This window comes from Neolamprologus brichardi, chromosome 16, assembly GCF_056152115.1.
Source record: "Neolamprologus brichardi isolate AB-2024 chromosome 16, ASM5615211v1, whole genome shotgun sequence".
Lineage (NCBI taxonomy): Eukaryota > Metazoa > Chordata > Actinopteri > Cichliformes > Cichlidae > Neolamprologus > Neolamprologus brichardi.
The window spans coordinates 10,808,342-10,835,994 of record NC_142119.1 but is presented as its reverse complement, the minus strand read 5'-3'; the positions used below and the strand labels follow the sequence as shown (position 1 = coordinate 10,835,994).

At 38.9% G+C, this 27,653-nt stretch overlaps 1 protein-coding gene across 2 annotated transcripts; it reads left to right on the top strand.

Moving 5' to 3' along the window:
- itm2bb (integral membrane protein 2Bb) lies at positions 1-25,343 on the top strand. 2 transcript variants are annotated; one of them, XM_006806399.3, is made up of 7 exons: positions 1-241; positions 20,375-20,506; positions 21,634-21,702; positions 22,785-22,928; positions 23,297-23,407; positions 24,101-24,251; positions 24,500-25,343. In XM_006806399.3, the coding sequence occupies exons 1-7, from the start codon at positions 158-160 to the stop codon at positions 24,586-24,588; spliced, it is 780 nt and encodes a 259-aa protein (XP_006806462.1). In that variant the 5' UTR covers positions 1-157; the 3' UTR covers positions 24,589-25,343. The 2 variants fall into 2 exon arrangements, with proteins under 2 accessions (XP_006806462.1, XP_006806461.1); XM_006806398.3 differs by having other exon boundaries at positions 20,375-20,533.
- Positions 25,344-27,653: the final 2,310 nt, after the last annotated feature.

Here is a 27,653-nt window from a genome sequence, read left to right as displayed (position 1 = left end):
CTAGCTTTACGTCGCTTTTATCACAACAACAGACTTGGCCGGGGAAGAAGTGCGACTTATTTTTATTTCGGAGCAAATTCTCCTTGCTGTTTTTTGCTTTCTGTTGTGTTGCTTTTTTCCCCACTTTCTCTCGGAGATTGTCACCACTTGTTTCAAGATGGTCAAGGTATCATTTAACACGGCTCTGGCACAGAAAGATGTGAAGAAGGACGCCGAAACTCTTATTCCCGAGGAGGACAAAGTGAGTAGAAAATGGCTAACGGCAAACTAGGTTCTCGGTGGGGGGAAAGGCGCAGTTAAGCATAAATGCGTAGAGACACAATACTGTTGTTTAACAGGGCTCCTGATATATTTCAGTTTCCCCACTCTTTGAACAGTTTTAAATAATGCATTTTAAAATCATACAATATGTTTTAAAAATACTAAGGTCAAATAATTCAGAGTTCGGTGGACGTTACTTCCTCAGGTGGCGTTTGTTTTTTCACCTTTGATACTCTTAATGTTTCCGGTATTTTCTACTTGTTTCCATTTTTTTTAAAATCTATTTTATACACTGACTAAATGCCACATAAATTTAATATTTACACCTTTTAAGTTGGTCTGGCAATACTCTGAAAACATTAATGTAAGATTATGGGCTCTAAAGTGCAGGAACGAGCTTTGCCTGACTTTTCATGTCGTTTTAGAGGTCAGCAAGTATACTAGCTGGTTAAAGCAGTTTCCAAACCGATCAGTCAATAAACAGAATTTGATTTTGGTGTTTTTTTTTTAACCCCAAATCACGTGTAGATTTTTACCTGACAAATTTTAAGCTGGGTTTTAATCTGGTTTCGTATTACAGGAGTTGTCAGTGTTCTCACCAGTTATTCCTCCTTTTTTTTGCAATCAGTTCGCCTCAGACTTCAAGGACGTGAAAATGTGCTGAGGAGGGGAAAAAGACAAGAAAAAAACACAACAGAAAATGCAGAAGTTATGTTATTGCGTCTTGGTGAAAGGTGCCACTCTCAAAAAAGAGAAAGCACAGTAGGTGGGAACTTCCCCATCACTAAACTCAAAAGTCCATGCAAATTTATTTATTTTTAGTCTGCACCTCTCAGCAATTAATGACTGCTAGGAAGGAAAGGCTCCACAGGAAGGCATGAGAGTCTGTCACTTCGCCATACTCTGTGGTCTGAAAGGTGTGTATGTAGAGTATCCTAGAAATGTCATTCAAAAGTTAGAAAATCCCCCCCCCCCCCCCCCCCCCCAAAAAAAAATGCAAAAACCCAAAGGAGTGCTGTGCAGTATGGTGACAATGCAGTGCATTTCACACAATATTCACTAGAAAAGTGCAACTAAATGACAGTTTTGGAGTTGCAGAGTGGCTGTGACTGCTGTGTGATCTCAACCTGCGAAGGAGCTTGTTGTATTATTCAGCTGCTTTCGAGCTGACTTGTGGAGTTGAATGTGTGGGCTGCTGAGGCGTGTTGCCTCTCAGACAGTAAAGTCTACAAGATCTTCCTGCTGGCCTCCACCCTGTTGTAAAAGGAGCTGCCTGTTGTTTCTGTTTCGTTCTGACTGAGGACCTCTGGGCTCTCTCTGTATGCAGAGAGCGCTGCGATGTCAACCGTGCTACATGTTGGAGTTGCAGATGCAAACAGCTGCTTGTAGTTTCAAAGATGTGCGCTGAGTGACAAACCACAAAGTGTAATTCTCGATGAGAAGCTGTGAGAATATCTTATCTTGACTCATTGTGGTGAGAGTTCTGCCTTAGCTGGAAACTTTCACACAATCTGCCTGCTTGGTTATTGTGGGATTAGACTGTATGAAGGTAGCATACACCTCCAACCCCCCACCCCCTTGTGTCTTGAGCTTCAGTGTCACAGACTTTTATCTTTTTAATCTTGATAATTAGAGTTTAATGTGCTCCTTCGGGGGGATTGAAGTAGAAAAGAGGCGATTCTGCACTTCGTTTGGGGTTGTGGTTCACACAGGCACTTTTATTAACATAGAGCATAGATGTACATAAAATTTACTCAAAAATAAATTATGAGCATTTATTAAATAATAATGCTCCATAAATAAAAGAAAACAATGTTGTTTTTGTGCATAACAAAAAGCTCATAATTGTGCAGTCAAAATGTAAACTATCAGACGCTGAGCATAGTAACAAGGGCAGATTTCACAGCTGCTCTGTTCCCAACTTCTACTGCGTGACTGACAGCCTGCAGTTTGAAATCCTCTTCGTAACCACGTCTCTTAACAGGTGCCATTTATGGTCCTTATACACAGTAGGGTAATATTACGTTGAAGCACGGTACGTATCACTCCGCGAGGCTCCTCGGTAGCCGTAATGCTCCGACAATCCATCAACCGGTGAAGCACCGTAGCTTACCAAAGTCGTACTAAAACATTTTTTGACAGATTGCTGAGCGCTGTGTACCACATAAAATCGGTTCGCGGCCATCAAGCACAACCAGAATTCATACATAAGGCGCGCTGTCAACTTTTGAGAAAATGAAAGGATTTTAGGCCGTGCATGGCGTTAGCGTGGTTAGCTCGTTAGCGTGGTTAGCTAGCTAACACGTTGACGGCGTCCAGCCCCACGCACGGGGCGATGCGCAGTAACTCGTTAACGGAGATTTGCCGTGTCCATCTTGTCGCTTCCTGCAGGTGAAGCGATGGGGGAAGAGGGGGAGTTGTGTTCAGTGAAGGAGGGGCGAGGCCGAGTAACGTTGCGTAAAGACAAAAGTGGACGAAAGAGAGGCAAACTTGCGGCTCCACAAGTATAAGCAGTGTTGGGAAGGTTACTTTTAAAATGTATTCCATTACAGAATACAGAATACATGCCCCAAAATGTATTCTGTAACGTATTCCGTTACGTTACTCAATGAGAGTAACGTATTCTGAATACTTTGGATTACTTAATATATTATCATGCTGTTTACAACTACGTGAATGTGATTTATTACTGTTACTGAAGGTCCGCGGCTCCGAACCGTAGTAAAGGGACCTCTGGCTAATATGGTGGGTTCTGTGTCGGGCTCGTAGCCGAAAACTAGCTTTACTTTGTTGTCTGGGTCAACTTTGCTAGCGAGAGACAGAGAGAGGCGTTGAAAGGCTGCTGCAACGGAACTTATTGTTTTTGGAGGAAAACACGAACACGGTGTACAGTCGAGTCTTAATAGCTTACTTACAACTGGGCTCGTCTGGCACTCTTCTTGGCTGCAGTGGTTATTATTATATTTACATGCTTCCAGCTCCCGTTTTTGCTCGATGACAGCTCGTACTTTTCCTTTTTCTCCCTCCCTCGCTCACAGACACATAACGTGTATGGCAGTCCATTCTCTCTGCAGCACGGACTACACTGCCTATGACGCTACATTCTTTAGAGGTATACCTGTAGCATTCTGCCTGTTAGCTTAGCACAACAACAACAGGCGCTCTCTCACCCAGGAAACACGCAGAGAGAGACCGTCACCCTGTAACCATGGCAACCGTAACGCTGCCGCCTGGAACAACAGATCGTAGCTGTCAAACAAAACCCAAACAGGCCTGACCCTCCACAATATGAAACAGGAAAGTACCGCCGTGTAATCCATTTATTTCAACAAAGTAACTGTATTCTAAATACCACCTTTTTAAATGGTAACTGTAACGGAATACAGTTACTCATATTTTGTATTTTAAATACGTAACGGCGGTACATGTATTCCGTTACTGCCCAACACTGAGTATAAGTATAACGTAACATAGACTATATCGATATAAAGGATATTGTCACATCTTATATCTCGTATAAAAATATATCGATGTTTTTTAAAAACTCGATATATCGCCCAGCTCTAATAAGAAGTGCATTATTGTCCCAAAAGTCTGAAAATTTCTTTGTTACAACCGCCAAAAATTAACTCAACCTGTAAACAAAAGAGTTCAGAAAACTAAAGTGAAGGTGCTAAATAAGTAAAAGTCTAATGCAATAAAATACAATGCAAGTTTTAAAAAAAGTTAACATTTAAATAAAATGTCAAAAAGTGGCAAATATATAATAAAGTGTCTGTATAAAGCAATATATTTCCAACTGAGGGAATCAGAACAAAACAGGATAAAGCTGTAGAGGAAGTCCGGTGCTCATGTGGAAGAACAGACATTTCTGATAGTGATTAATGATTGATTTATCATTGGCAAAGTCAACAAGTTCTTCATAAATGAGGATGCTTTACTAAATTTCTAAGACACGATTTAAAATTCTGTACTATATCAGATCTGTTTTTGAATGTATTAACATGCCCTCAAAACAAAAAAGAAAAAAACCATTCTACAGTCAAGGAATGAGGTGTGTGTCTTGTTGCTCAACAGGATCCGAAAACTGATAAAAGTGGTTATAAAATATAAACGTTGCAGGCTAAAGCTATTAGTAAGCAGCTGCTTTAACAGACGGTTAGCTGATTTAAATTAATCACAACTAGAAAAAATCCATTTATCCCAAACCAGCAACAGAAGTGGACAGGAGCAGAGATGGAACAGGAAGTTTTATTGCCCGCATCCAGCACGCGAAGCCAGTCCTGTCTGTAGCAGTGAGAGAGCACTGGATCATATCTAATCTGATTTAAGTACCCCTGAGTAGTGGTCATAGGTGGATGAATATTAGCTGAATAAGTGAAAGACTATTAAGTCTTTAATAGCTCCTCTGGTTCGCTAATCCCTCATTAAACGTGTTGAACTTTGTTTTGTTTATGTATAAAAATTGCTGAGAGGAACAGTATGCTAATACAGTACATTAGCCTTAGTTTAGAAAATAGCTTGGAAAAAATCATGATGTGATGTAAATTCAGTTCTGTTTTTAATTTGATTCATTTTTTCTTCAGAAAGTACTGATAAAAATACCATTAAAGTAATGGACTGATAAGCATTATCGTTAAAAAATACCATTAAAACCATTCACCATACCCATACCTCATTCTGTAGTCAAGGAAATATGTTGGAAAGTGTTTTCTAACATATTCAGAAATCAAAGAATTATTAAAAAAAAAAAAATCTTCCATGGAGCAGGCTTGAGTTTATCACACCATCATCTATTTTGCCTTCATGGAAATTTTCCTGCTGCTCTGCTTCCTGAGGGAGGAATCTGCTCTACTGGTCGGACCGCACAGGACCAAACAGGAACTAGCAAATGTTTTATGTTTTTGCTAGTTGTGTTTATATGTGTTGGGGAGGTTATTTGATTATAAAAATAGTCAATCTGTTGAGGTCTTGGCTTCTGTTTGTTTTACTGCTGTAGAGGATCTTCTTTTCCTCATTGCTCATGTGAACACAGACACTGTTGTAGTTCAGTGGGTTGCAAATCTTGTAAATGTAGCAGCTTGCTGGTTTACTGCCATATGTGCCGATTAGTAAACAACAGATGAGTTATGATGCAAAAATAGGAGCTAGGATGCTTTAAAGTGTGGGATGAGCCAAGTCTTGCTGATACAAGGTGGCCTGATGGCAGACACTTGAATGTGCCATGAGTCTTGTGGTCTGACAGGCTGGAGACATTGTCTCTACTTGTCTGTAAGCCATTCCATTCTGCCCTCATCAGATGTTTTCGTCATTCCTGCCTCCTGTTATAGCTGTGAATTTTCCTTGAATGTTTGGATACAGTTATTAATCATTACTGATTGGGGAGAATGCCACATGATTATTTTGTATGGTAGAAGGTCTCACAAGATCAGCCACTTGCTCCTTGTTGGTTGGTAGACTAAACAAAAGAATGTCTGCAGGGGCAAAGAGCGGTCCAGACAACAGCAGACTGTTGAACTTTGGAAGACTTGTTTCACAGGGATGATAGAGATCCAATAGCTAACCAAAACTTTGATTGCTTGCCGCTGGAGGCTGAGTAGGTGAGAGATCCACAGCAATCCAGTTAAAAACCCAGCACCTGCAACTGCTGATGATCACAAACTCAGCTACAGAACATTTTTCCAATTTTTACTACTTGTGAATAGATCTTGTTAATTAAAGGTTGTATTTGCATCATCTTAACTCTAGCTGAACTAAGCAGTGAGTATGTTCTGGCTTATATTGAGTGATGAAGACATACTTTGCCAAAGAAAAACATGCACCTGGTGAGCTTCATATTGAAAGTGATCATTTTATTCTACTTTTGTTACTACAATTGATGAAAGCTAAATTTGAATCACAATTAACATCCAGTAAATTGTCTAGCTTTAGTTACTCTGTCTGAAAGATCCTATGATGATTGCTGCTGACATTTCTGCAGTGTGTTGTTGTTAGATGTGCTGCTAAATGTGTTTAGTATATCTGCTACTGTTGTCCATTTACAAGAAAAGCCATTATGAGTTTTGATAGTTTCTCTTTTTGTTGGGTTCCTCTTAACTCTCCGAGTCACTGTCTGGCTGATAAACTCTTGTCTGACTTCCCTTTCATTTTCATTCTTCTTATATTTTAGCTCAGTTATGAGCAGAAAAACAGCATATTGAACTTTTGTAAACTTGAAATTTTATAGTATTCTTTAGATAAATTGAATAACAATTATCAGCATGTTTTATGATGGATACAGCTGTGTTTGCATCAAATACAAATATCTCTAAGATTGGTTGGAAATGAATTAAAGGTGCTTGATTATGTATCTGCTCTGAGTAAATAGATGTTTTTTTAAAAAGTAACTTGGCGTATTACCAGACAGCAAAAAGCCATGTGAATGAAACGCATAGAGGTTCATGTATAACAGGAACAAATTTGCAAGCCTGTTTGGCTCCACAGATGCTCTTTGAGCACTTGTGGTGTATTCAGGGACAGCTAAACTAAGCATGAAGATATGCTTAGCCTAAATATTTAGCTTGACCTATTTTTCCCTCTATAGTTGTCTCAGTGACTGTCGTTAGTATGAGACACTCAGGATTATTGGGGATTGTTTAACCTGTTAAGGTCTGACAGAAACATCCTTGCACAGCAGTTGAACTGAAGGCCATGACCGCACCTACAGAGCAGTGTGCTGTTTGTGATGTGGCTTTGCAGCCCTTTATATTGTCTGCCTGATTGTGTTTACAGTCTTTCTTTTATACAGGATGGCTGTGAGCCATGCACAGTCATAGTGCTGGACTTGCAACTTTATACTTTCGGTGTTGTTCCTAGTTGCTATATAAGAGACAGCTGCTGTGTAGCCACTGTGTTTACATTTGGTATAGAACGATGTCAGTGTGTGTGTTTTATCTGTTTTACTTATTCATGACTTGAGATGCAAATATACCTGGAAGTACCTGGAAACAAGAACAGTATGCAAGCCTCGCAAAATTTCAAAATCTCTGGTAGCCCTTTGGGCAGGCATTCTTCAGTTTTTGGTAGCCCGAAATAAATTTTAGTAGCCCGAATAAAAAAGAAAGCTATTTTTTTATGTTTTGTTTCCTTTACAATATTATACATTAAAGTATAATATTGTAACGGAAACAAAAATTAATCAAAAAAATTGTTAAAATACAAATCACAGCAACTGTATAAAAATTACAACCATCAACTCAAATACTTGGTTCAAATTGAACAGAAATTTCTATGAACTCGTAAGAACTGTGTAGAACATGAATCAGTCTGTGTCAGATCCTGAATCTGAAATTTCCACTGAAATCACGGGTAAGAGGCAAGTGGAACCAAGATCTAGGCCATTTGCTTTTTGAAGTTTGCAAAGACTGCTAAATTTTGCCAAAGAGCTTTCACTCTTTGCAATATAGCACGCTGTTCTAAACAGCTTTTTCAGGAGTTCTTGTTGTGCTTGGTTTATTTTTAGTATGTTTTTTTGCAATTGCTGTTTGTTCTGGGAAAGATACTGCAGACTGGGCAATAATGCATTTCTGATTGGGTCTTTCTTAAAATGACTAGTCCCAGTAACAAAGGCGCTTGTCGACTCAGAAATCAAATGAAACTCACAACACACCTGACAGAACATCATGTTATTTAGCTTGTCATATTCCAGCCACAGAAATTCTTTTGTCCATGAAACCAAAAAACCTGCGCTTTCTTTTTGCCTCATAGTCTGATTTGTCATAACTTTTCCGTTTTGTGGTAAGCTTTTCTTTGGCTGCCCCTTCTTCACCCTGACCTGTCTTATTTGGCTGAGCAGAACTAAAATACCAGCGTAAATCCTGCTGCTTTAACACAGGCACTTACAGAACGGTCAGCGATTCTTTGCGCACTCAACCTCTCACATGTCTAAGCTTGCAGCGAGAGATTTCACTTGTCGCGTTTGAATAGTAAGCCAATGAGTGATAAGACGATGTCAGAGGAATTGGTGCGCAATTAATCGTCACTCACCAATCAGTACTGCTGCTCTCTACACAGCGTTCGCGATCGCAAAATGAAAGTGAAAGCAAAAAGCAAGCGCAAACGCGATTTCAATATGTCACATATTGACAGTGGCTCACCGATGCCAATGACATAATTACTCAGCTACATTGGCGAAAGAATGCAAAAGCATAGACATATATTTTCCTTCCTACGATAGCCCGACAGGCAGGGTTGAGTTAGATTTTGGTAGCCCGACTGGAAAAATCACTAGCCCCGGGACGTCGGGCTAGCGATTTTGCGAGCCCTGGTATGTGTGTCAATATTTGCATGAGCAGTGCTCTTAAGTAGCAAACCTTGCATATAATTTGCAGGTGACCGTAAACACATTAGGAAACTCAGCAAGTATTATTACCAGCTGTAGCACCCTGTGTCCAAAACCAGAACTTTGTTCATGTCCAGTGAAAAACCTCTCATACAGTCAATTTATCCTATTATTTAATGCACAGAAAATAATTACAGAAAATAATCTATCATAATATTTCTGAGTCTGAGATGGTAAATTCAGCTTTAGCCAACAGATTGGTTTCCCCACCCCCCAAATTAAAATGTTTGAAACAGTTATTTGACTTACAAGTCGGCAGAATAATTATTGCAAATTTAGTAAAATCTTTATGCTTTTTGTCCACTTATTGTTTATTTCAAGTGTTAATAAATATACTATTTTATCTGCTTTACAAAATTGCCGCTTTGTGGAAACTTAGAGCGCTCTTCAGTTAGATATTTTCTCTTTAAAAATTTTCTATTTATTAAATTATCAGTTTTAGTGACCAAGTGCTTCAACAGCACACTACAGGATTTTCATTACATTAAGATATTGTCATTGAGACAGTGCAGTTTTGCATTTGTAAGGCACATTTACACAACAAACACATTATTAGTACTTAATGTCAAGATGAGAAAAACAAGGCCAATATATGATAATTTGGTTTTAAATGACGAAAACTGCTTAGTTGGTAAGGCAAATAACTTCCAGCCACCTCAGCTTAACTTTGGATGGAGGAGCACCTGTGCTTACCTCACAGTTGGTGAGCAGCAGTGTTTGAATCAGGCTGTAGTGCTACAGCAGTTGCGGGTGGTGCTTATTAAAAATCAGCTTTCACATCTCTGTCCTCAAATCAACTGCAGCCGTGTCGAGCTGAGTGTAGAACATCACAGGAGGAAACCACTGCGCTGAAAATTTCACTCTCAGAAGAGTCTAGTGTTTAATTTCATGCTTAAATATAAATGTTGAGTTCTTCTGACTTGATGGGCTTTTTTTTTTTTTTACTTTCAATTATATGTTGAGAAAAAGTTTGCATGACTTAAATTATATTTTTTTAAATAAGTAAAACACAGCCAGCTACCAAGAGACTTTTTTTGTAGTGATGAGAAATCACTTTTGTCTTTAAGTCAGGTTAAATTTAAATAAATACATTTTTAAAAAGTAACAATCAAGACAAAGCAGCCAAACCACTCCCCCGTTTATTTATAAATGAGCAAGTTCCAGGGACCAACGTCGTGCAACCTCTGTGTACTGACTGTGCTACAAAATGGTTTCTGCAGCTGCGTTTGATAATAAGTTTGATGTGTCAAATAGAACAAGTGAGTCTTCAAACTATGCATATTGCAAAAGTGTCAAAACCGTCTCAGTGTGCGACTTCATCCTCTCATTCTGTGATGAGTGAAAAAGATGAGGTTGAACTTTGGCCTGTGCGTGTCAGCTAATAAAGTGTCTAAGCTGAAGTACAGATAAGAGAAGTATACAGCGGTCCCTCGTTTATCGCGGTAGTTACTTTCCAAAAACAAGCGATAGGTGAAATCTGCAAAATGTTTTAAGATTGTAAAACAACTCACTATAAGCTTTATACACTTTTCTCAGACAGACATGAACATTATCACACTTCTCTCTCTTGTTTAAACCCTCTCAAAGTTCAAACCTTCGTAGAAAAAAAAGTCCAGTATTATAGAAGGAAACCAAAGGAACCCGCAGGTGCCTTTGAGGGTCCAAAACGTTTAGTTGACATTGTTGTGTTTTTTTTGGGAAAAAACTTACGAACATACAGTACAGCACTTCAGAGTCACACTGCTAGCGATCGAAGATTTATGTAAATTTGACAAGCTGAACGCATTCTGTACTGTACAGGAGACGCAGCACGAGATTGATTGTTAATGGTCTACAGCCAATCAGGACGCAGAACACAATGCACTGTTAAAAAAAAAAAAAAACAGCATGCAAAATTGCGAAACAGCGAGGCCGCAAAAAGTGAACCGCGTTATAGCGAGGGACCACTGTATAGAGATTGACAGACCACGTGACTTTAGCGCATTGCATGCCGGTAACTCGTGGCAAAACAATCCAAGTACCACATCAAATGCAAGCATTTGCAGCACCGCAAAACGTTCATTCTCCGGTTCCAATACCTTCTTGCTTTTTCTTTGCCCCTCAAAAAAGTTATGTACAAAACAAAGGAGAACAATGCCGTAGAAAGACAGACTTGATGAAAAGTCAAAGAAAAGATACGAGGAAAAAATCAAAGGAGTGAAATATTTAACCCGGGTTAGACCCTTACGAGCACACAGAGTGGACAAAATACGTTAGCGTGCTGCCCAACTTTCACCACGCTCATATTTATAATCATACGGTTCTTGGAGTGAGTGCATACACTCATCAAGTTCAGTAACTTCAGGTCACTGCAACAAGCCCAGGAACAGTTTACCGAAGGATGGGTACAGGACCATGAAATGCACCGTGTAGAACGAAAGACCATCGTACGTATCATCAGTTTACCAGTCTCACAAATCATCTTCATAAATACACATTCGTTAACCGTTTATTAATAGGACCTTTGAGCTCTGCGGTAATTAATTAGTAGTGGAAATAATTTCTGGTACGTGTTACAGAAATGTAGCAGTGACAATAATACTGTATGCTGTAATCGTACTGGGCAATTAGTGATACAAAAAAGCCTGTTTTATCCTGTGAATAAAAGTATATGTTTTGTCAATGTACCATGGTAATAACAGAAGCGAAACGCAATATTGTGTCAGGACAATTCACTATTTGTGCACAATAAACAAAGGAGCATAGCGACAATTTCTGTTCAGCGCCAGACTTGCTTGTAACCTATATCACCAATTATGTTATGAAAAATGACGTATTAACTACTACAAAACACTGACCTTTGTGGAAATGCTTGGAGCAAACTAACCTGTGAGCTGGATGTTCTGGGACGTTATATTTGGTCTTTGAATGGCTGTAATCCAGGCCATCCGTCGCCTCTTTTTACTTCAGAAACATGGCTCGAATAATTTCTCTTCAACGACGTAATCCGATAACAACCGATCTCTTTACCCGTCGGCTTCCCGTGGCTGTCATGCGACCGGCTATTGCAGTTAATAATACAACCGCTTCTTGACAGTTTTTTGTGTTTCTTTTTATCGCTGTGTGACTGATTTCAATTGAAAGCCTGCGTGCGCTAGTACCTCTTGCCACGAGTTCCCAGAATTCTTTGCGGTTTTACCCTTGAATGACGTCACATTTTCAATCTCTATTCCGAAGATTATAAAACTACACTCCTTTTCCCGTATATAGTCTTTTTGAACATCAACAAAACTAAACAGTATTAAAAAACAAAGAGTGCTAGTTGAGAGTGCTAAATCTCTAGTTGTAGCATTTCATTTGTGAACATTTTCTACTGTACTTTAAACAAAGTTCTGGTACTTTGTAAAAATATACATTGCTGTCACCAGCTGTCTCAGCCTGTCCACACGTACACGGGTATTTTTGAAAACACAGATTTTTCTATGCATTTGGGCCTTTCGTCCAACACATAAACTGCGTTTTGGGTCACTGAAAACGCAGATTTTTTAAAACTCCTGCCAAGGTAGAGATTTTCAAAAAATGTTGTTTTTGCGTTTACGCGTGGACGAGGAAAATGGAGATTTAGTCATGCAACGTCAAAGGTGTGCGCCTTTTTTGGCGTCACGATGTGCGCCACGTTATTGTTTACATGAGATGAACTTCTACAACAGCAGATAGAGACAAAATACTGTTGCTGTTAATCTTACTATCTGCAGTTTTTACACGCTTGCGTATAAGCACGCAGTTACTGTCCATCCATTTAGAAAGACGGAGTTGTCAGAGTGAACTTCAGACGTGGCTTCTACATTCAGCACAGACGCTCTCACAACCCAAATCCCGACGCCAACGTCATCGTCGATTTTGAATAAAATAATGTTTTTTAAATTAAAAGTTTATTTATGTATGTTGTATGCATTTTGTCCATTTCTAAGTTGTGAGTCAACACCTGCCAAAATACTGTTTTTAGTCATTAACATTTGAAATGATGAAGGCACTTTAAAAGTAACACAAAATTAGCAGTCTTCCCAGAAAACCCAAAAACTTTAAAGAAGTACTTAAGGTTAAAATCCTGTTTACTCTTTTCCTTCCAGGTTCCTAGACTTCTGATTGTCCATATGTGTGGACGTGGAGTTTAATAAACTCCATGCTTCCTAAAATATAACATGACATTGGAGTAAATTCTTGACCATCTCAAACTTCTGTTTAATCAGTTTTCTTTGTAACATTTATTCAGCTGTGTAAAAACTATAACTTTAATATCAGCCACACCGATTTACTCAGGAACAAATAAAACAGTAGCGAAAGACCGCCCAGGGTCTGAAAACGACAGAGCACTTTTGCAAATATGTGATGTCTTGATAAATCGAGCAGATATCACCTGAAAATATCTTGAAAATTTTATGACCCAGAAAGAGTAATATTAAAACTAAGTAGCTGCCGCCATTGTTGGAACCTGGAATTGGCTGGGCCACACTATGAATTCTGGGATAAGTTGGGCCACGAAGAATACCCCCAACCCATCCTTCAAGTCCAGGGAAATGAAGGACACATTTGTTGGCCGCATTTGGAGGAGCCTTCGAATTGCAACAGAATTTCCCTCGGGATAAATAAAGTTCTTCTTATCTTATGAATTCAGTCTTTAAATGTTTGAGCAGTTGTATCTGCCGAGCCTCACAGATGTCATATACTTTGAGTGTATGTGGTTTTATAGAGGCTGAGCTGGAGCGGTTACATGCTTACACCTGCTGTTTATGCAGATGCTCAAAGGAACCTGTGGTTGTATCTTGTTGACGCTGTGGGCATTTTGAAGCAAAACTTTATTGCAGTATTTAGGTTAAGAGCTTCATGTACATACTTGCTGTGCTTTGATTCCTAATTTCAGCATGAAACCTGGTGAACCTCCCTGCCCTGTCTGACGACAGTATAATCAGCTATGGAAGTAATCATTATCATTAGTAGTCTGTTGAGATTTAAAAGGTCTCCTTTTTACGTAATATTGATTTTCTTTTCCGTCTATCACGACTTTCAGCAAACAATCTAATGAAAATAATGTTTTCTCTCAGTTTTGAGAAGGAGCTATTCCACATGTGCCAGTAAAAAATTTGCTTCCACCTTCACATTCATCAGTAAACCTAATTACAGATTTGGATTACTGACCTAACCTTTCCTCAGTTGTTCTGCTTGTTTGTTCTCTGGTTGGTGTCTCAGACACGTGGGCTGCTTGAAAAGGATTACAGTGTAATCAGTCAGATGGAGACTCAGCCAGAGAGCTTTAGCTGCCTCCCACAGGACGCTGCCGACCACTGAAACTCAAGAAGAGGGAGGATTAACTAAGCAGGCACATATATATGACAGCAGCTATGAAGCCCATGCACATTTACATAGTGCACACTATCTGAATGGTGTGCACAGCCACTGCTTAACGTAGTGAAAAAGTGTAGGGTTGCGTCCCACCTTGATGCTATTAGTATTATATCTGTGACACATATCTATGTCCTAATGTATGTTTACATACTTATAAATACACTGTGTGGTGGAGGATCAACATTTAACCACCTGTAATACACTTCAGCCAATGGTAATACACTTCATGAACCCCTAATAGGATTTCTGTCAAACAGATTTCAGCTCTTCCCTTAAATCCTTCTGTAAGTACACCAAGAACTACTTTTAAATCTATTTCCATTAGAAAATCCACACTCTTTTAATTTCTTTACGTTGGACATGAGTGCTCTTATTCTGCAGTGGGTTTTGTTGTTGTTTTTTTCCTTTAAGCCAGTGTGACACACTTGCTGACTTTGGCTTTTTAAACACAAAGATTTGCTGCTTTCTTTTAAATTCCTTACACTCTTTCTACTCTTTCTTCTTTCGACCTAACGTTACCCAGTTACTGCCTTCACAGATGCGCTGTGTAGCTCAGAGGTGAGGATAAAGTTTCATGTGTAGACTGAAATAAAACCCACTTTGGACAATGATACTCACCTGTATCCACAGAGATGGAAACACAAGCCGTCCTCAGGTAGACTGATGCTTATGGACAGCATTATCCGCTTAAGACATTTACTGAAAGACTGAATCGTGCTTAGGATCACAAGGAGTTCTAAATAGTACTTTATTTGCATATTGATTATTGACAAGGAAAATGCCACAATACAGAATATGAAACATATTTGTTGAGGTGAACTGAAAAAGTGTTAAAGCTTTCAGTATGCCTGCAAAAGACAAAGAACTGCATTAATAGGTAACCAAAGCCCGACAGAAATGGAATATATGCATAACTAAAATATTCCTGAAATAGTACCATAATGAATTGAACATACACACACATGGCTGCCGGTGGTTTACATTTAATCATGAAGTTGCTTTCAAAGCAAAAGTACTTTTGCTTTTCAGTGAATTCTAGCTTCTCAAATGAGCTTTTCCTCCTCATCTTTATACTGTCATACATTTAATATCTTTATGCTAAGCATAAATATCAACATTGATCCCCTAGTTTAATTTACTTCATGTCTTATGTTACATCAAGGTGTAAAAGGCAGAAAGCACTTCTCAGATTTATTTCTGGAGACTTGATCGTCTTTTACATTCAACAACTAAGCAACACTGTAAAGCTTTTCTGTAGGATTTCCACTATTTGTTGACCACTGAGCACAAGCATCATTTATTTTTCCTGGCTGTCAATTTTAATTCTGGAAAATTAACAGGGTTTGTTTATTTGGTTGTTGTTGGGGGTTTTTGTTGGGTTTTTTTTTTTTTTTGGGGGGGGGGGGGGGGGGGGGGGGTTTGTGGCCACAGTGACTCTAAAGATCTTCACACACAGATTAATATCTCTAACCATGTGAATCCACAAACATAATTAACTGGAAAATGTTTGATTGCTGTGGTGGGTTTAGTGTGGTCAGCCCGTAGGTTCATCTCAAAGACACACAAAGACTGTCATTGATCCCTGTGGTGTTGTGAATGAAGCCCAGAGGACACTTCAGCACAGTGTAAACCAGCAGCCTTCATCCTCACAGCAGCAGCTCAAACCTGGGATTTCTGTGGCCACCAGTGTTGGGTTTGTTCCTCAAAAAGAGTGCCCTATTGTGTAGTGTATTACACAATGCTCATTACTTTTGAGAAAAGTAAGGCTGTATGTTCATTAATTACTTACCAGAGAAAGTTACTTATTGCACTACTGTTGCATTGCTTTTGCATTACTCTATAAATGACTTGGTACACAATTAACAATATAAACCACACTGCAACACAAATCCCTGTCCTAATGAGGACACACAATCTTTCTTTTAGTGTTTGCACAAGAACACAAAAATGGCAACACAAAGGAAAGTCAAAATCCAGCCCAAAGAGATTTGAAAGCGATTGCGAGTTATTACTGTAGAAACATGTGCAGGTACTGAAAAATGTAATCTGATTACATTAACCTCGCACTTTGGAATTTGCTACACCCATCACTCGTGACCACCAACCACAACAAAAAGCTTACACAATAAGTCGATCCTGGCATGAGAACAAAAGAGGACGTGTCATTTAACCAGACAGCACTGAGAAACAAAAATATCATTGTGTATAAAAAGATGTTTGTGTTGAGAGTTGGGCCAGCTCAGATATGTTTCAGGTTCATAAATTTCATAAACATTTTTAAATGTAATGATACAATTAATAATCTGTAGGCCCTCAAATAATAATGAAATGATACAAATTTTGAGTTTAGAGTTTTTGACTGTACATATTGTTCTCATGACATCGGAATGCTTTCCCGTGTTGACATAGGAGTGGTATAATGAGGGTGCGTGTGTTGGAATTATGAAACGTTGGTCTGAAGGCCTGTTGGGTCTTGTTGTTGGTGAGACTTTAAGAGGTGGTTGTAAAACTGGAAAAACACATAGCAGTGCTCCACAGCAGAGGTCCTGATACAGACTTTGTCTTGAAATTTGAAAACGTTTTTACCTGGTGAACTTGCTACTGATGCTTCCTCGTCATGCTTGATGGTCTGTGCATTAAATTGTTGTTGCGAGCAGTTTTCAGATTGTATGTTACCACATGCAGTTCATCCTTCATTAAAGACATGAACCAAACATAGACGGTCAGCTGCAGTTCAGCCGCAGACCAGGTCTGACATACATGTTATTAGTAACATCCATTTCACCATTTCAGGGAGAAAGTCATCATCAGTCCTTATTTAACCTCACCCTTAGTAAACTTATTGCAGCTTTGCCACTGGAGCCAATATTCACACCCTTTTTGGACAGCACTACTCTACACTTTCCTGCTTTAGTTTCCTTCCTTCTGCTCTGTTCAGTTGTGGAGAGCTGTGAGTACCTGTGAATGAGCTATTTGCTTGGGTTAAGTCTCTTTCGTGATATTGAATCAGGATCCTTAAAGTAAATGTCTTTTAATTAAACTGCAATACATGTGTCCTTCCTTGAAGGTCTCAGAACTCTTTTATTCTGTTTGCTATAGAGACTTCTGCTTTTTATGTTTTGCTAACTTTTTTTTTCCTACCCTTAAAATCAAAAAGACATGTCAGTGATTGGAGCAAACCCCTTATTTAGCAGAGGTGACCCCAGCTATACAGCTGATGGAGAAAAGCCTCAGGAAATGTTCCCAATTTGGTGTCTTTCTGCCAGGCAGTGGTTGGTATTAAACTGACTGCATCTGACACTAACATGTTGCTGATCTGTCAGCCTGTGTGTACTTTTTAAATGGTCTCACCCCCACTTCCTCTTATTTGTCCTCATATTTGGTTTCATGCTAACGTCTGCTTTTTGGTTCCTTTTTTTTAATCGCTATTTCTGTTCATTCCAGGAAAAATGTTACATTCTAAGAGTCCTCTCCTGCTTTCTGTACTTTGACTTGTAGATTTGAAAGGGTTGACTGTCTATTTCTCAGCTGCCACCCTGCTGCTGCTTTAAAAAAACAGAAAAGCTCTTAACACTCTTCTTCTCTACCCAATGTGCCCCCCCCCCGCTTCTGACCAGAAAGTGCTGAGGCATGTCCCACATTTATCAAGTTGAAAAGTGTACCAATATGCTGAAATGCATGGTAATGCTTCACTGACCAATCAAAAACGTAAAAACAAGTTTTAAACTGGAAGTCAGCTGTTCTGAAAGCAGATAATTCATGCTGACAAGTCTTGTTTTGTGATGACACAGTATATCTGCAGACCACAAAAGATGAGGATGTCTTGAAAATTTTTTATCCAGTGTATAAATGTGTTAAGTTCAAGTACTAAAACATGAAAAAACACCTTTTACATTTTAGTGATTATTAACTATGATCAGTGTGACAAAAGGCTGTTTGTTCATTTTATAAAATTTACACATGTAGTCTTGACCTTGGTCTAAACAGGATGATTTAATAACCATAATATCCCCTGGGTTTGAATATATAATAATAAGCATTTTCCTGTCAACCCTTGTGTTATTGTATACAGCATACTGTTGAACTGAACTAGTTCTAGACCAATAAGGATTTAGGAAATTAGCAAACACACTCTGTCTGGAAATGCATGCTAAATATTAACCTTTTTTAATCATTTAATTGTTGCATGGGTGTACATGCATGGTTTACATATGAACATAGGAGACTTGGATGCTCTGCTTTAGTTAAGACAGAAGGATGGGCCTTTTACATAGTGCAGCACTGTGAGCAAGTTGTCAGCAATTTGTCTTTACGTTAAAATGTTTGGTCAACCAGGTTAATTATGAAAACAAGCATAAAGCATAATTATGTAATATCAGTTCCCCCCACCCCCAAAACAGCCACAAAAAAAGATTATGAAATGTTTTCGTCTGTGTTTCTGTAACGGAAACCGCACAATTTATTTTCCGACTTAACAGGAAATTTAAAAAAGAAAATGGTATTCGCAGGAAAGCAACAGATCAGCTGTACTTCAGACGTGTTCCCAAATGTGTTGGAGGTTTTTATCCTAAAAGAACGTGCCCGGCTGGAGTACACAGTGTAGGTTTTGTTTGCAGCTAAAACCCCTGTTCTTTTCATAGCTGTTGAATTACTTGCCCATAATCCCATAATCTTCATTTCTCCTCTTGGCTCACGTTACAATCTCAGCTTCCTTTGTTACGTTGTTCAGAGAAAACAACTTTTATGGCATAAACAGAAATTGCTATTAAAACAAAAATGCCAGCTGGACTTGCATGTGATATCATTTAGTAATGTTGCCACGCTTGCAGCTTCGTGAGCCTCTTCTGGCAGAGCGTGACTTTCAGCTGATGCAAATATAATAACTTCTCATCCTCACAAAGGCAGTATTATTGTGTTGGTGGTAAAGATGCCCCTTGAAGTGTCCCTGCATTTATTGCTACTCAGCAAATGAACGCATGCAAGGTTCTCCACAAATGTGGATTGTGTTTTCTTCCTTTTAAAACATTTGGACTTCAATAAAAGGGGGCTCTAAATGCCACTGTACAATAGCTGCTCAGGAGCAAACAAAAGAACTGGTTGGAAACTGGTAAATAAAAGAAAAGGGAGGGGAAAAAAATCAACATTTGCTGCCTTAAAGCTACCAGGACAGCTTCAGTGCTTCTTGTTATCGGTTCTTCCAGCCTTTGCAACTCGATTCAACTCTAATCCCCACTGGTCAGAGAGAGAAGAAGAAAATCCAAATCAAGTATAAGTTTCTACTTGATTGAAACTCCTTTTAGTCACTGTTCAACAAACAGAAAATGTAAATCAGATCTTATTGTAGTTTCCCCTTTCCTGAAGATTTCCGTGAAGTAATAACAGAACAAGTTGAGAGCCACACTTTCATTTCTCTGTTTTCGTTTCTTTTCACATTTTTAGGTATTTTTTTTCCACTCTGTTTGTTTCCCCCCTCTGTGATTCGCATCATGATGAGTCACCCTGATGCTGTGTTAGTCTGAAAAGAGATGTTGAGCCTGCTTCATCTGATCTCAAGAAAGCCTTTGTTTTCTTACACACACACACACACCCACACACACTTTCCTCATCTCACACCCTGGCCTCTGGTTTAATAGTTGTCGTAGTTCAGGAGATTTTCCCGGCTGAAAAGCTGGTGAAAGTTGGGACGGGTTCTGATTTTTATTTGAGTCTAAGTGCATTTGAATTTATTTAAATAACAAAACAACAAAATATGCACAGTATTCAACCCATACTGCTGAAAATGTGTTTCTGTTTCTTAGTAGTTTGACAACACAGGGGATGGAATCCGACCGATTTTTGCTTTCATTTAATGTAATGTGGAGTGCTATTAAGTACATTTGTATAACCGCAGTACTTGTTGTGTCTGTCCTACATGAACTTAGACTTTACCTGAGTAGGTCCAGCATGGTAAACTTTTCATATGTGGTACTCAGCAGTGTGTTGCTGTCATTATTTGTATTTGTCAGCTGTGAAGTATGTGGTTTATGAAACTGCATTTTTGTTCCCTGCGTTTATCCTTAAGAAAGTGCTTCTCCCCAGACCAGCTGCAGTTTCACAGTTTGTATTTGTTTTCTGGGAGGAGGCTCTGCCTTGAAGGTTAGGGTGGTTTTGAATGCTTAATGCTTAAAAACTCAGGAAAATGCATTTGTGAGGGTTTGAAATAATAGGTATGTGTTGAAAATCATCACAAGTATTTAACAATAATAACCAGATGCGTACTGATCTTTGGGGGATTCTCTCTGATCCCTGAATGTATAATTGGAGGCAGTTAAACTTAATCATATCTAATCAGTAGTTTGCTCTCTCCTGCAGGACGCTGAGGCTGCGGTGCTGGTGCGTCACCAGTCTCGCGCCTGGTGCTGGTGCATGTGCCTCGGTCTGGCCCTCATGCTGTCTGGAGTGGTGGTCGGAGGTGCCTACCTGTATCGCTACTATGTCATGGAGGTGAGTAGCGAGCCTGAGGACAATTTGGTAAGTATCTCATGCAGCGCATGGAGCAAATAGTGCGTTGTTAAATATGAAAGCAGACAGGTAGAAATGCAGTTAACAACATAACAGAATGTCACAGACGGTGGTGGCTCAGGAAGAGTTGATCATCTATGATTAAAAACTAATGGCCAATGGTGACACCACTTTATCAACTTCATAATGGAATATTTAAGTTTCCACATTTTCTGTTTAAAACAGTGACAGTGATGAACATAAACATGCATATGTATGTTACTGCAAAATTTCATATAATTTAGGATGTTATTTTCCTTCCATGAACAAAACCACCCTTATTTAAAGCGCTGTGCTCAGCTGTACTCCTGCAGCTCACACTGACAGTGAAGAGCAAAGCACATGGTACAAATTTATATGTACTTTTAAACACATTTCAGCTCCACTTTCTGAAGAAAAAACATTCAAATTTAATTTCTGTTCACGACATGGGTAAGAAAAGGCATGAAACTTGGATCAGAAATTGCAAAAGTAAATGTGAATTGACACAGTGCGACAGGTCGGAGCATGTACGCCACTGCGAGCTGTTCTTGTCACGTTAAGCTCCGCCTACAGCACAGTGGCAGTTCTAGACATAAACTAGACAAAGCTGTTTTGAGTTTATCAACTTGAGCTCATCTTTTGTAGCTGAAGACTGAATAAACCTGTCGCTGATCTGAACAGGCTTCCTGTTTACTATTCTGTAAATGGCTGTGATGTGGCTGAATGTTTTCTTCTATTTTTATTAATCCAAATTCTCTCTAAATTTAAAGAGAATCAAATTGTCTCCATGTGTATGTCACATTACATTCCTTAAGGAAATGCGAACATGCGCTGTTTCTAAATTCAGAAAAACTTTGTGTCTACAGAAGTAGTATCTGTTTTTATGCATTTCTCTAGAGAGAACTAAACTTCTAACGTCAAAAACTGATGTTATTAGTTATAACAAAATGCTGTGAAGCAGACGAAACTGAAGGACTCACTGGGAATAAGACTTCCTCAAATTTGAGTATTTTCTGTTACGCTTTATTTGTCAAAAATGTCACATCTCTGTCTCCTTCCTTTTTTCTTTTTCTTTTTTTTAACCACAGGAGGGCCAAGTATTTTTTTGTGGCGTCAAATACCGCGAAGAAGACTTCATGATCCAGGAGGAGGATGAGGTATGGCAAAACTCTGGATATAGTATCTTTTCCTTATCCGAGGCCTGTGTTATGAAGCAGGATTTGGGAGGTCAGCGAGGTGCTTCAGGGTTAACCCTCAGTTATCAGGGTTACAACAGGGGTTGATTTGTTAGTGGACTAACCATCAATATGGTGGCCATTCAAGATGGAAACCTGATTTGCTCTGGAGCATGATACGTCAAGGTTGGAGACCAGCGGGTACAAAATCACTACCCACTGACCCACTGATCAGTTCTCTGGAGAGTATTTTGGTTGTTTATTTAAAAAAAAAAAAAACAACTTCTTGACCCCAGAGTGATAACAGAAGGGCCAGCTGGTTTTAGAGACAGAAAAAAGCTTTTGGTTTTCTCTGCATACCCATCAGGTATCACATTTTTAGGAAAATTGGTTTTTTTTGCTGCAAGCATTTTCAAATCTAAATCATTGTTCTGTAAACCTGAGCCTAAGCCTCGTACTTGGCGATCTTAAATAAGATTGTGAAGAATTATGTCATCATTTCTAGCACATTCCTTATTCCCCGCTCCCCGCTCTTTCATGTGTGAACGGGTTTGTGGTTAGATTGTGAAACTCTGGGTTATGTATCGAGTTGAAAATCACCAAGCGTTAATTGGTTGGTCTAATTGAAGATGCGAGGGTAAGTGAAGCCAGATAAGGATGAGATACCACGAGTATGATGAACTCCCTTGCAACACAGGCCTGTGTTTATATGTTTGTGTTCAGTAGATGTGACACTGGTTCAGTGTGTCTATTGTTTTCATTTAATCATTAGCGATTGAGTTACTGATTAATGTCCTGAGTTGGTGACTAACTGACCTCTGCTTGCAGGGCTCTTTTAGCAAAGTGAGCCTAGTCAGTTTCGCATCACTGCCATAAATCAGTGTATGAGCTGACAGGCCTCCAACCTTTGCTCCATGTGGTTTTATTTCTGTACCAAAAGTATTTTTTAAGAAAATATGACTTGATCCAAAAAGAATTCTGAATTATGTTTAGGTAGAAGTTAAGCGTTTCACTGAGTAACCAGTGACTGTAACTTATTAAAAATGTTACGCACTGGTTCATAGGTGGAGTTGGAGCTGCCAAACCACCTGCGTCAGATGTCAGAGACGATCCGGGTGTTTGAGACAGAGCAGGTGGAGCTAATCAGTGTGCCAGTGCCCGAGTTTGAAGATGGAGACCCAGCGGACATCGTCCACGACTTCAGCCGGGTATGTGCTCAAAAAGATGGAAATAGTGATGTTGGTGCAAAGCTACAGTTGCACATTTAGAGGGATTCAAAGTAGACCAAACATCACCTGGAATAACATTCTGACAGTTTTAGAATTTTAGGAAGAACATGTGAGTTGTGAGTGATGCAGTGTCTGCTAACCAGCCAGTAGGAATTCAGCCTGAGATGATTTACCCATCTCCCAGCATAGGCACCTTTATGGGAAACTGTATGCGGATATATTTATCTATTTAACATTTAGATTTTAAAGATAACCAACTCAGCTTTCTATTCCGTTACTAGGTAAAGAAAAAAAAAAGCAAATACCAGTTTCTTTTCTGTTTTCTAACTGTATTCCTTCTTTCTCAGAGGCTGACTGCTTACCTGGATCATTTTCTGGGCAAGTGCTATGTCATCCCACTCAACACCTCCATTGTCATGCCTCCCAAAGACTTTTTGGACCTTCTCATTAATATCAAGGTAACTGTGCAGGGTTCAGACCTATTTGTCTTCCTGTGCTGTTTTAAGCCTGGATTATGTTTCCATAAATCTGCTGAGGTCCAAGTAACAGTTTCATCATCAGACAGTGAGTTTGAGGGTCTGTGTGGATGTCTACATGTTTGCCTTTTTTTTTCTTTTGTTTTTCTTTTAACCTGCAGGCTTGTCCCCACAGAATTTACATTACAATGCACCAACTACCCATGAGAAAGAATTTTAACAGGAATGACTTCTCGGTCATCAGGTCTCCTTCTGTCCGTTCCTTCGTCCACTATGGAGTATAATCTAGGTTTTAGATGACATGATTTATAGCTGTCTTACATGCTCAAATTTACCATTTCATACTTTCCCAGACATGTTAAGTAAACTAGTTCCTAACTGATGCTCGGGGAAGATGCTTTAACGTCTTCCTCGTTTAAAACACTCCAAACTGTTCCAAACAGCTGAGACCAAAATAAATGAATTGAAACCACCAAGCCGCCTGCTTTAAATTGATATTTGCCATGGATCTATTAATACAGGTTCCGGTATTAATGACAATTAAGCAGAATCTGGCACTCCTCAAAGAAAATGAAGAGATCTCCAAAAATTGAAATACAGAAACAAAAAGCGCAAGCTCTTACATATTTGCACCATGCTTTAAATAATTTGAATTTGGTTCCTTCCTTTTCCCAGGCTGGCACCTACTTGCCTCAGTCTTACCTGGTCCGTGAGGAGATGATGGTGACCGAGCGCCTGGAGCACGTCGACCAGCTCGGCTATTTCATCCACAACCTCTGCAAAGACAAAGACACCTACAAACTGCAGCGCAGAGACAGGATTTTGGGTAAGCATGTCAGGCTTTCATTTAGGTTTAAACATACAGAGATATAAGACTACAGATGCCAAACAGGAAAGGCAAAGACAAAATGCTCTGCCATACAAATGTTTAGCAAGCATTAAGAGATTGTAAATCATTGCGACCTTTAATCTGTGCATTTCAATGTTTGGAAGTTCTGTGTACTCTTTCAGCAACATGAGACACGAAATGCAGCCATACAAGTTTATATAAGAGATTCTCTGATCCCCTCACAGGTATGCAGAAGCGCGAGGCTCTGAACTGCCACAAGATTCGTCACTTTGGGAGTCAGTTTGTGGTGGAAACCCTGATCTGTGAGCCTTAAGACGCCTCGTCGCCCCACAACTGCTCTTAAAGTCACTGGTGTGCAGTGAGATTGTGTTTTTAATCCGCACCTGTCTATTGTTTCCTGTCCTTTACTTCAGGTAGTTTGAGTGAGTGAGCGTGGTGAAATGTGATGCTGTTGGGTGAATATTCAGTGATCCTAAAATTTAAAAAAAAAAAAAAAGTGAAGCGTTTTTTGTTTTATTTTCCAATTTCTATACAGAAATCATTTTCAGAGATAAATTAGCTTACAGCCAGCTGAGTATACAAAAGTAAATTATTTTAATCAAATTAACTGCAAACATAGTATCAAGCTCTTCATTAATAGACGTGGGTAAATATGAGATTTCCTTGCTTTCAGTTCACATATAACATTTTAAGACAGGGCGACTTTTATACCACTCAGTCCACAAAGACTTTTTTCGTATTTTGTCTGCTGTAGCTGTTAATACACTGCACTTGTTTTCTTAACTGGAAAATGATCTTAAAATAAGAGTGTAAATGTGCGCTTCTGCTGTTGAGCTTTAACGTGTGTGAAATCTGACCGAAGAACACAATATTTTAATTCAGATGAAAGAGAGCTCAGAGAAATAAAAACACGCTTATATTAAAATCTTTTTCACAGGGGGTTGTCTGTCTTTTTATGAATGTGTATTTTTTTTTTTTTTGGATAACTCTTCTTGTACCAATTTGTGTATATGATCTCTATAAACATAAGCAGACCTACAGAATAAAGAATATGGTAGAAACTATAAATGGTGTGTTGTGTGTTTCTATGCCAGACGCTTCAGAAAAATCCTATAAACTTTTAATTGGTGTATATACACTAATAATTTTTTTGACTGTATTTCTGTTATTGAGCAAAGGATCAGACTACTTGAAACCAGCAGTACATGTTTATTTTAGTGTGCCTAGGGCTGCCACGATTAGTCGACTAGTCACGATTACGTCGACTTTTAAAATCGTCGATGACTAATTTAATATTCGACACGTCGTTTGAAGCTTTGTAAGATCCCAAAAGACGCAGGAATAAGTAGCAGGATTTAAGAGTGTTCCAGAGTAAATCGGTTTGGCTGAGATTAAAGTTACAGTTTTTACACAGCTGAATAAACGTCAAGCAGACAACTGATTATCAGAAGTGTGAGATGCTCGAGAATATACTCCGGTGTCCTGTTATATTTTAGATAGCAAGGAGCAGACGGCTGCGTTTGTTAAACTTCACTGAAACAACCTGCAGATTTCATTAAAATTTAATAAACTATCATCTTGTCTTTATTTTTAGTTAGCACATACCTTAAACACTTCAAGCGGTAAGCTAATGATAGTTATATAAGAGCAGATGCATGCTGGTGCAATAAGCTGTATGTTTTACGTCCAATGGATGCATGATCTGATTGGTCGACTAATCGCAAAAATAATCGTTTGTGGCAGCCCACTGTGGGCCACACTGGTGCATCAGCTCTACATCTTTTATGGGTTCTTTGACTTTAATGAAAGGTCAGATTATTTCTTCAGTCGGTGTACTGTTCACCACACAGTTTGTTTTCATCATGCAGATCATAACTCATGATAAAGAATGAGACTGACAGTGTCAGTGACCATGCTGTTTACAGCGGTGTCATCACATGCAGTCATTACCTCAGTGAACTAACATAGATCAGCTGTCACAGTGGGCTCTCTGCCTGTGTGTCATAGGATCCTGGTGGAAATTTGTCTATGATTAAAGCACTAATTAAAAGAGCCCTAACCCAGGGGGCTCGTGGGAAAAGCAGTGGATGGAAAGTCACCTTGATGGAGCAAGGAGGTGTTTGCAGACAGGTCATAAAAGCTGAGGTTCGTACAGTTACATCTGCTCTAAATACTGGACTGAAAAACTATTAGATTTCTTTGACGTCTGTTTTACGTGTTAAACCTTCATTATTGTTTCACTCATGTTTGCTAATTTCAACTTGGGTCTGCTTGTACTGATTCAGTTAAGTATTTTAAAGCTGCTTTCCTCTTACCAACCTGTGCCAGCCTGAGGCCCTCAAACAGGAGCCTATAGGCTGTTTGTGGGTCTACATCAGGGGTGTCACTGGACAGCTTTCAGAAATGTAAAGGGGGGTATAAATTTTGTTCCTACTGGTAAAGACATCCCGTATAACTATTCTCACTACACCAGAGTAATTAAGTAATAGTTAAACAACCAAATTTCCTACTTTTTTTTTCAATTATATATAAAAAAATTTGATTTTAGCTTTTTACAGTACATATAGTGATTTGTATTTTACATTTGCTGCATTTCACATTTATTCACAAATACACATTTTTCCAAAGGTCTAGCATCTATCCTGAACACGTCTATCAGTTTGTTTTTGCTGTCATTACAATTGGAGATATGATTACCTAATACCCCGTTCATAACTGAAGATGTGAGGATCCATTTTATATTGGAGCTATTCAGAGGATTACATCACTTTTTTCAGATGGAGCAACACACACCATGAATAACTACAGACATGATGGCTGCCTGGAATATCAATCTGGGGTGTGAATGCTAAAATCTGACAAGAGAAACAGGATCCGCCTTTGGCTCGGATTCCAAGTGGCAGACACCCAGTCCACTACATCTATTTACTGATACATTTTTAATAACAATAACTACACAAACGTAGTATAAATAAATGTTCTTATCTTAAAAAACATCCAAAATTTTACAGGTAAACATAAGATTTTTAGATAACATTACAATGCAGGTATACCAGCAAGTAATCAAAAGTAATATAAAGCAAACAATAGAAAATAATCTTCCTGTGTCCGTGTCCTGTTTATTTGTAAAAATAAAACAGAGTCTAGGTCGGGTGCTGCAACATGCCTAATTCGAGTGTACATGCAACAGCTGCTTTTAACATTTTAATAGATAACCTGTTGAAAGTTAGACTTAAACGAAATTATAGACAAATACATTTAACAGGTAACCTTTTATATAATAATAATTGACATTAACATAATAATAAGAAATTCAAAAAAATCCCCTTATGGCCCAAACCTGTTGCAGTTTAAGTAGTTTACGGCGCAAATAAAAAT

Bases quoted from the DNA above. Each gene is read 5' to 3' on its own strand.
- itm2bb (XM_006806398.3), top strand. From the start codon at position 158: ATGGTCAAGGTATCATTTAACACGGCTCTGGCACAGAAAGATGTGAAG. The intron at 23,408-24,100 runs GTAACTGTGCAG...TCCTTTTCCCAG, and splicing joins ACCTTCTCATTAATATCAAG to GCTGGCACCTACTTGCCTCA. The intron at 24,252-24,499 runs GTAAGCATGTCA...ATCCCCTCACAG, and splicing joins GCGCAGAGACAGGATTTTGG to GTATGCAGAAGCGCGAGGCT.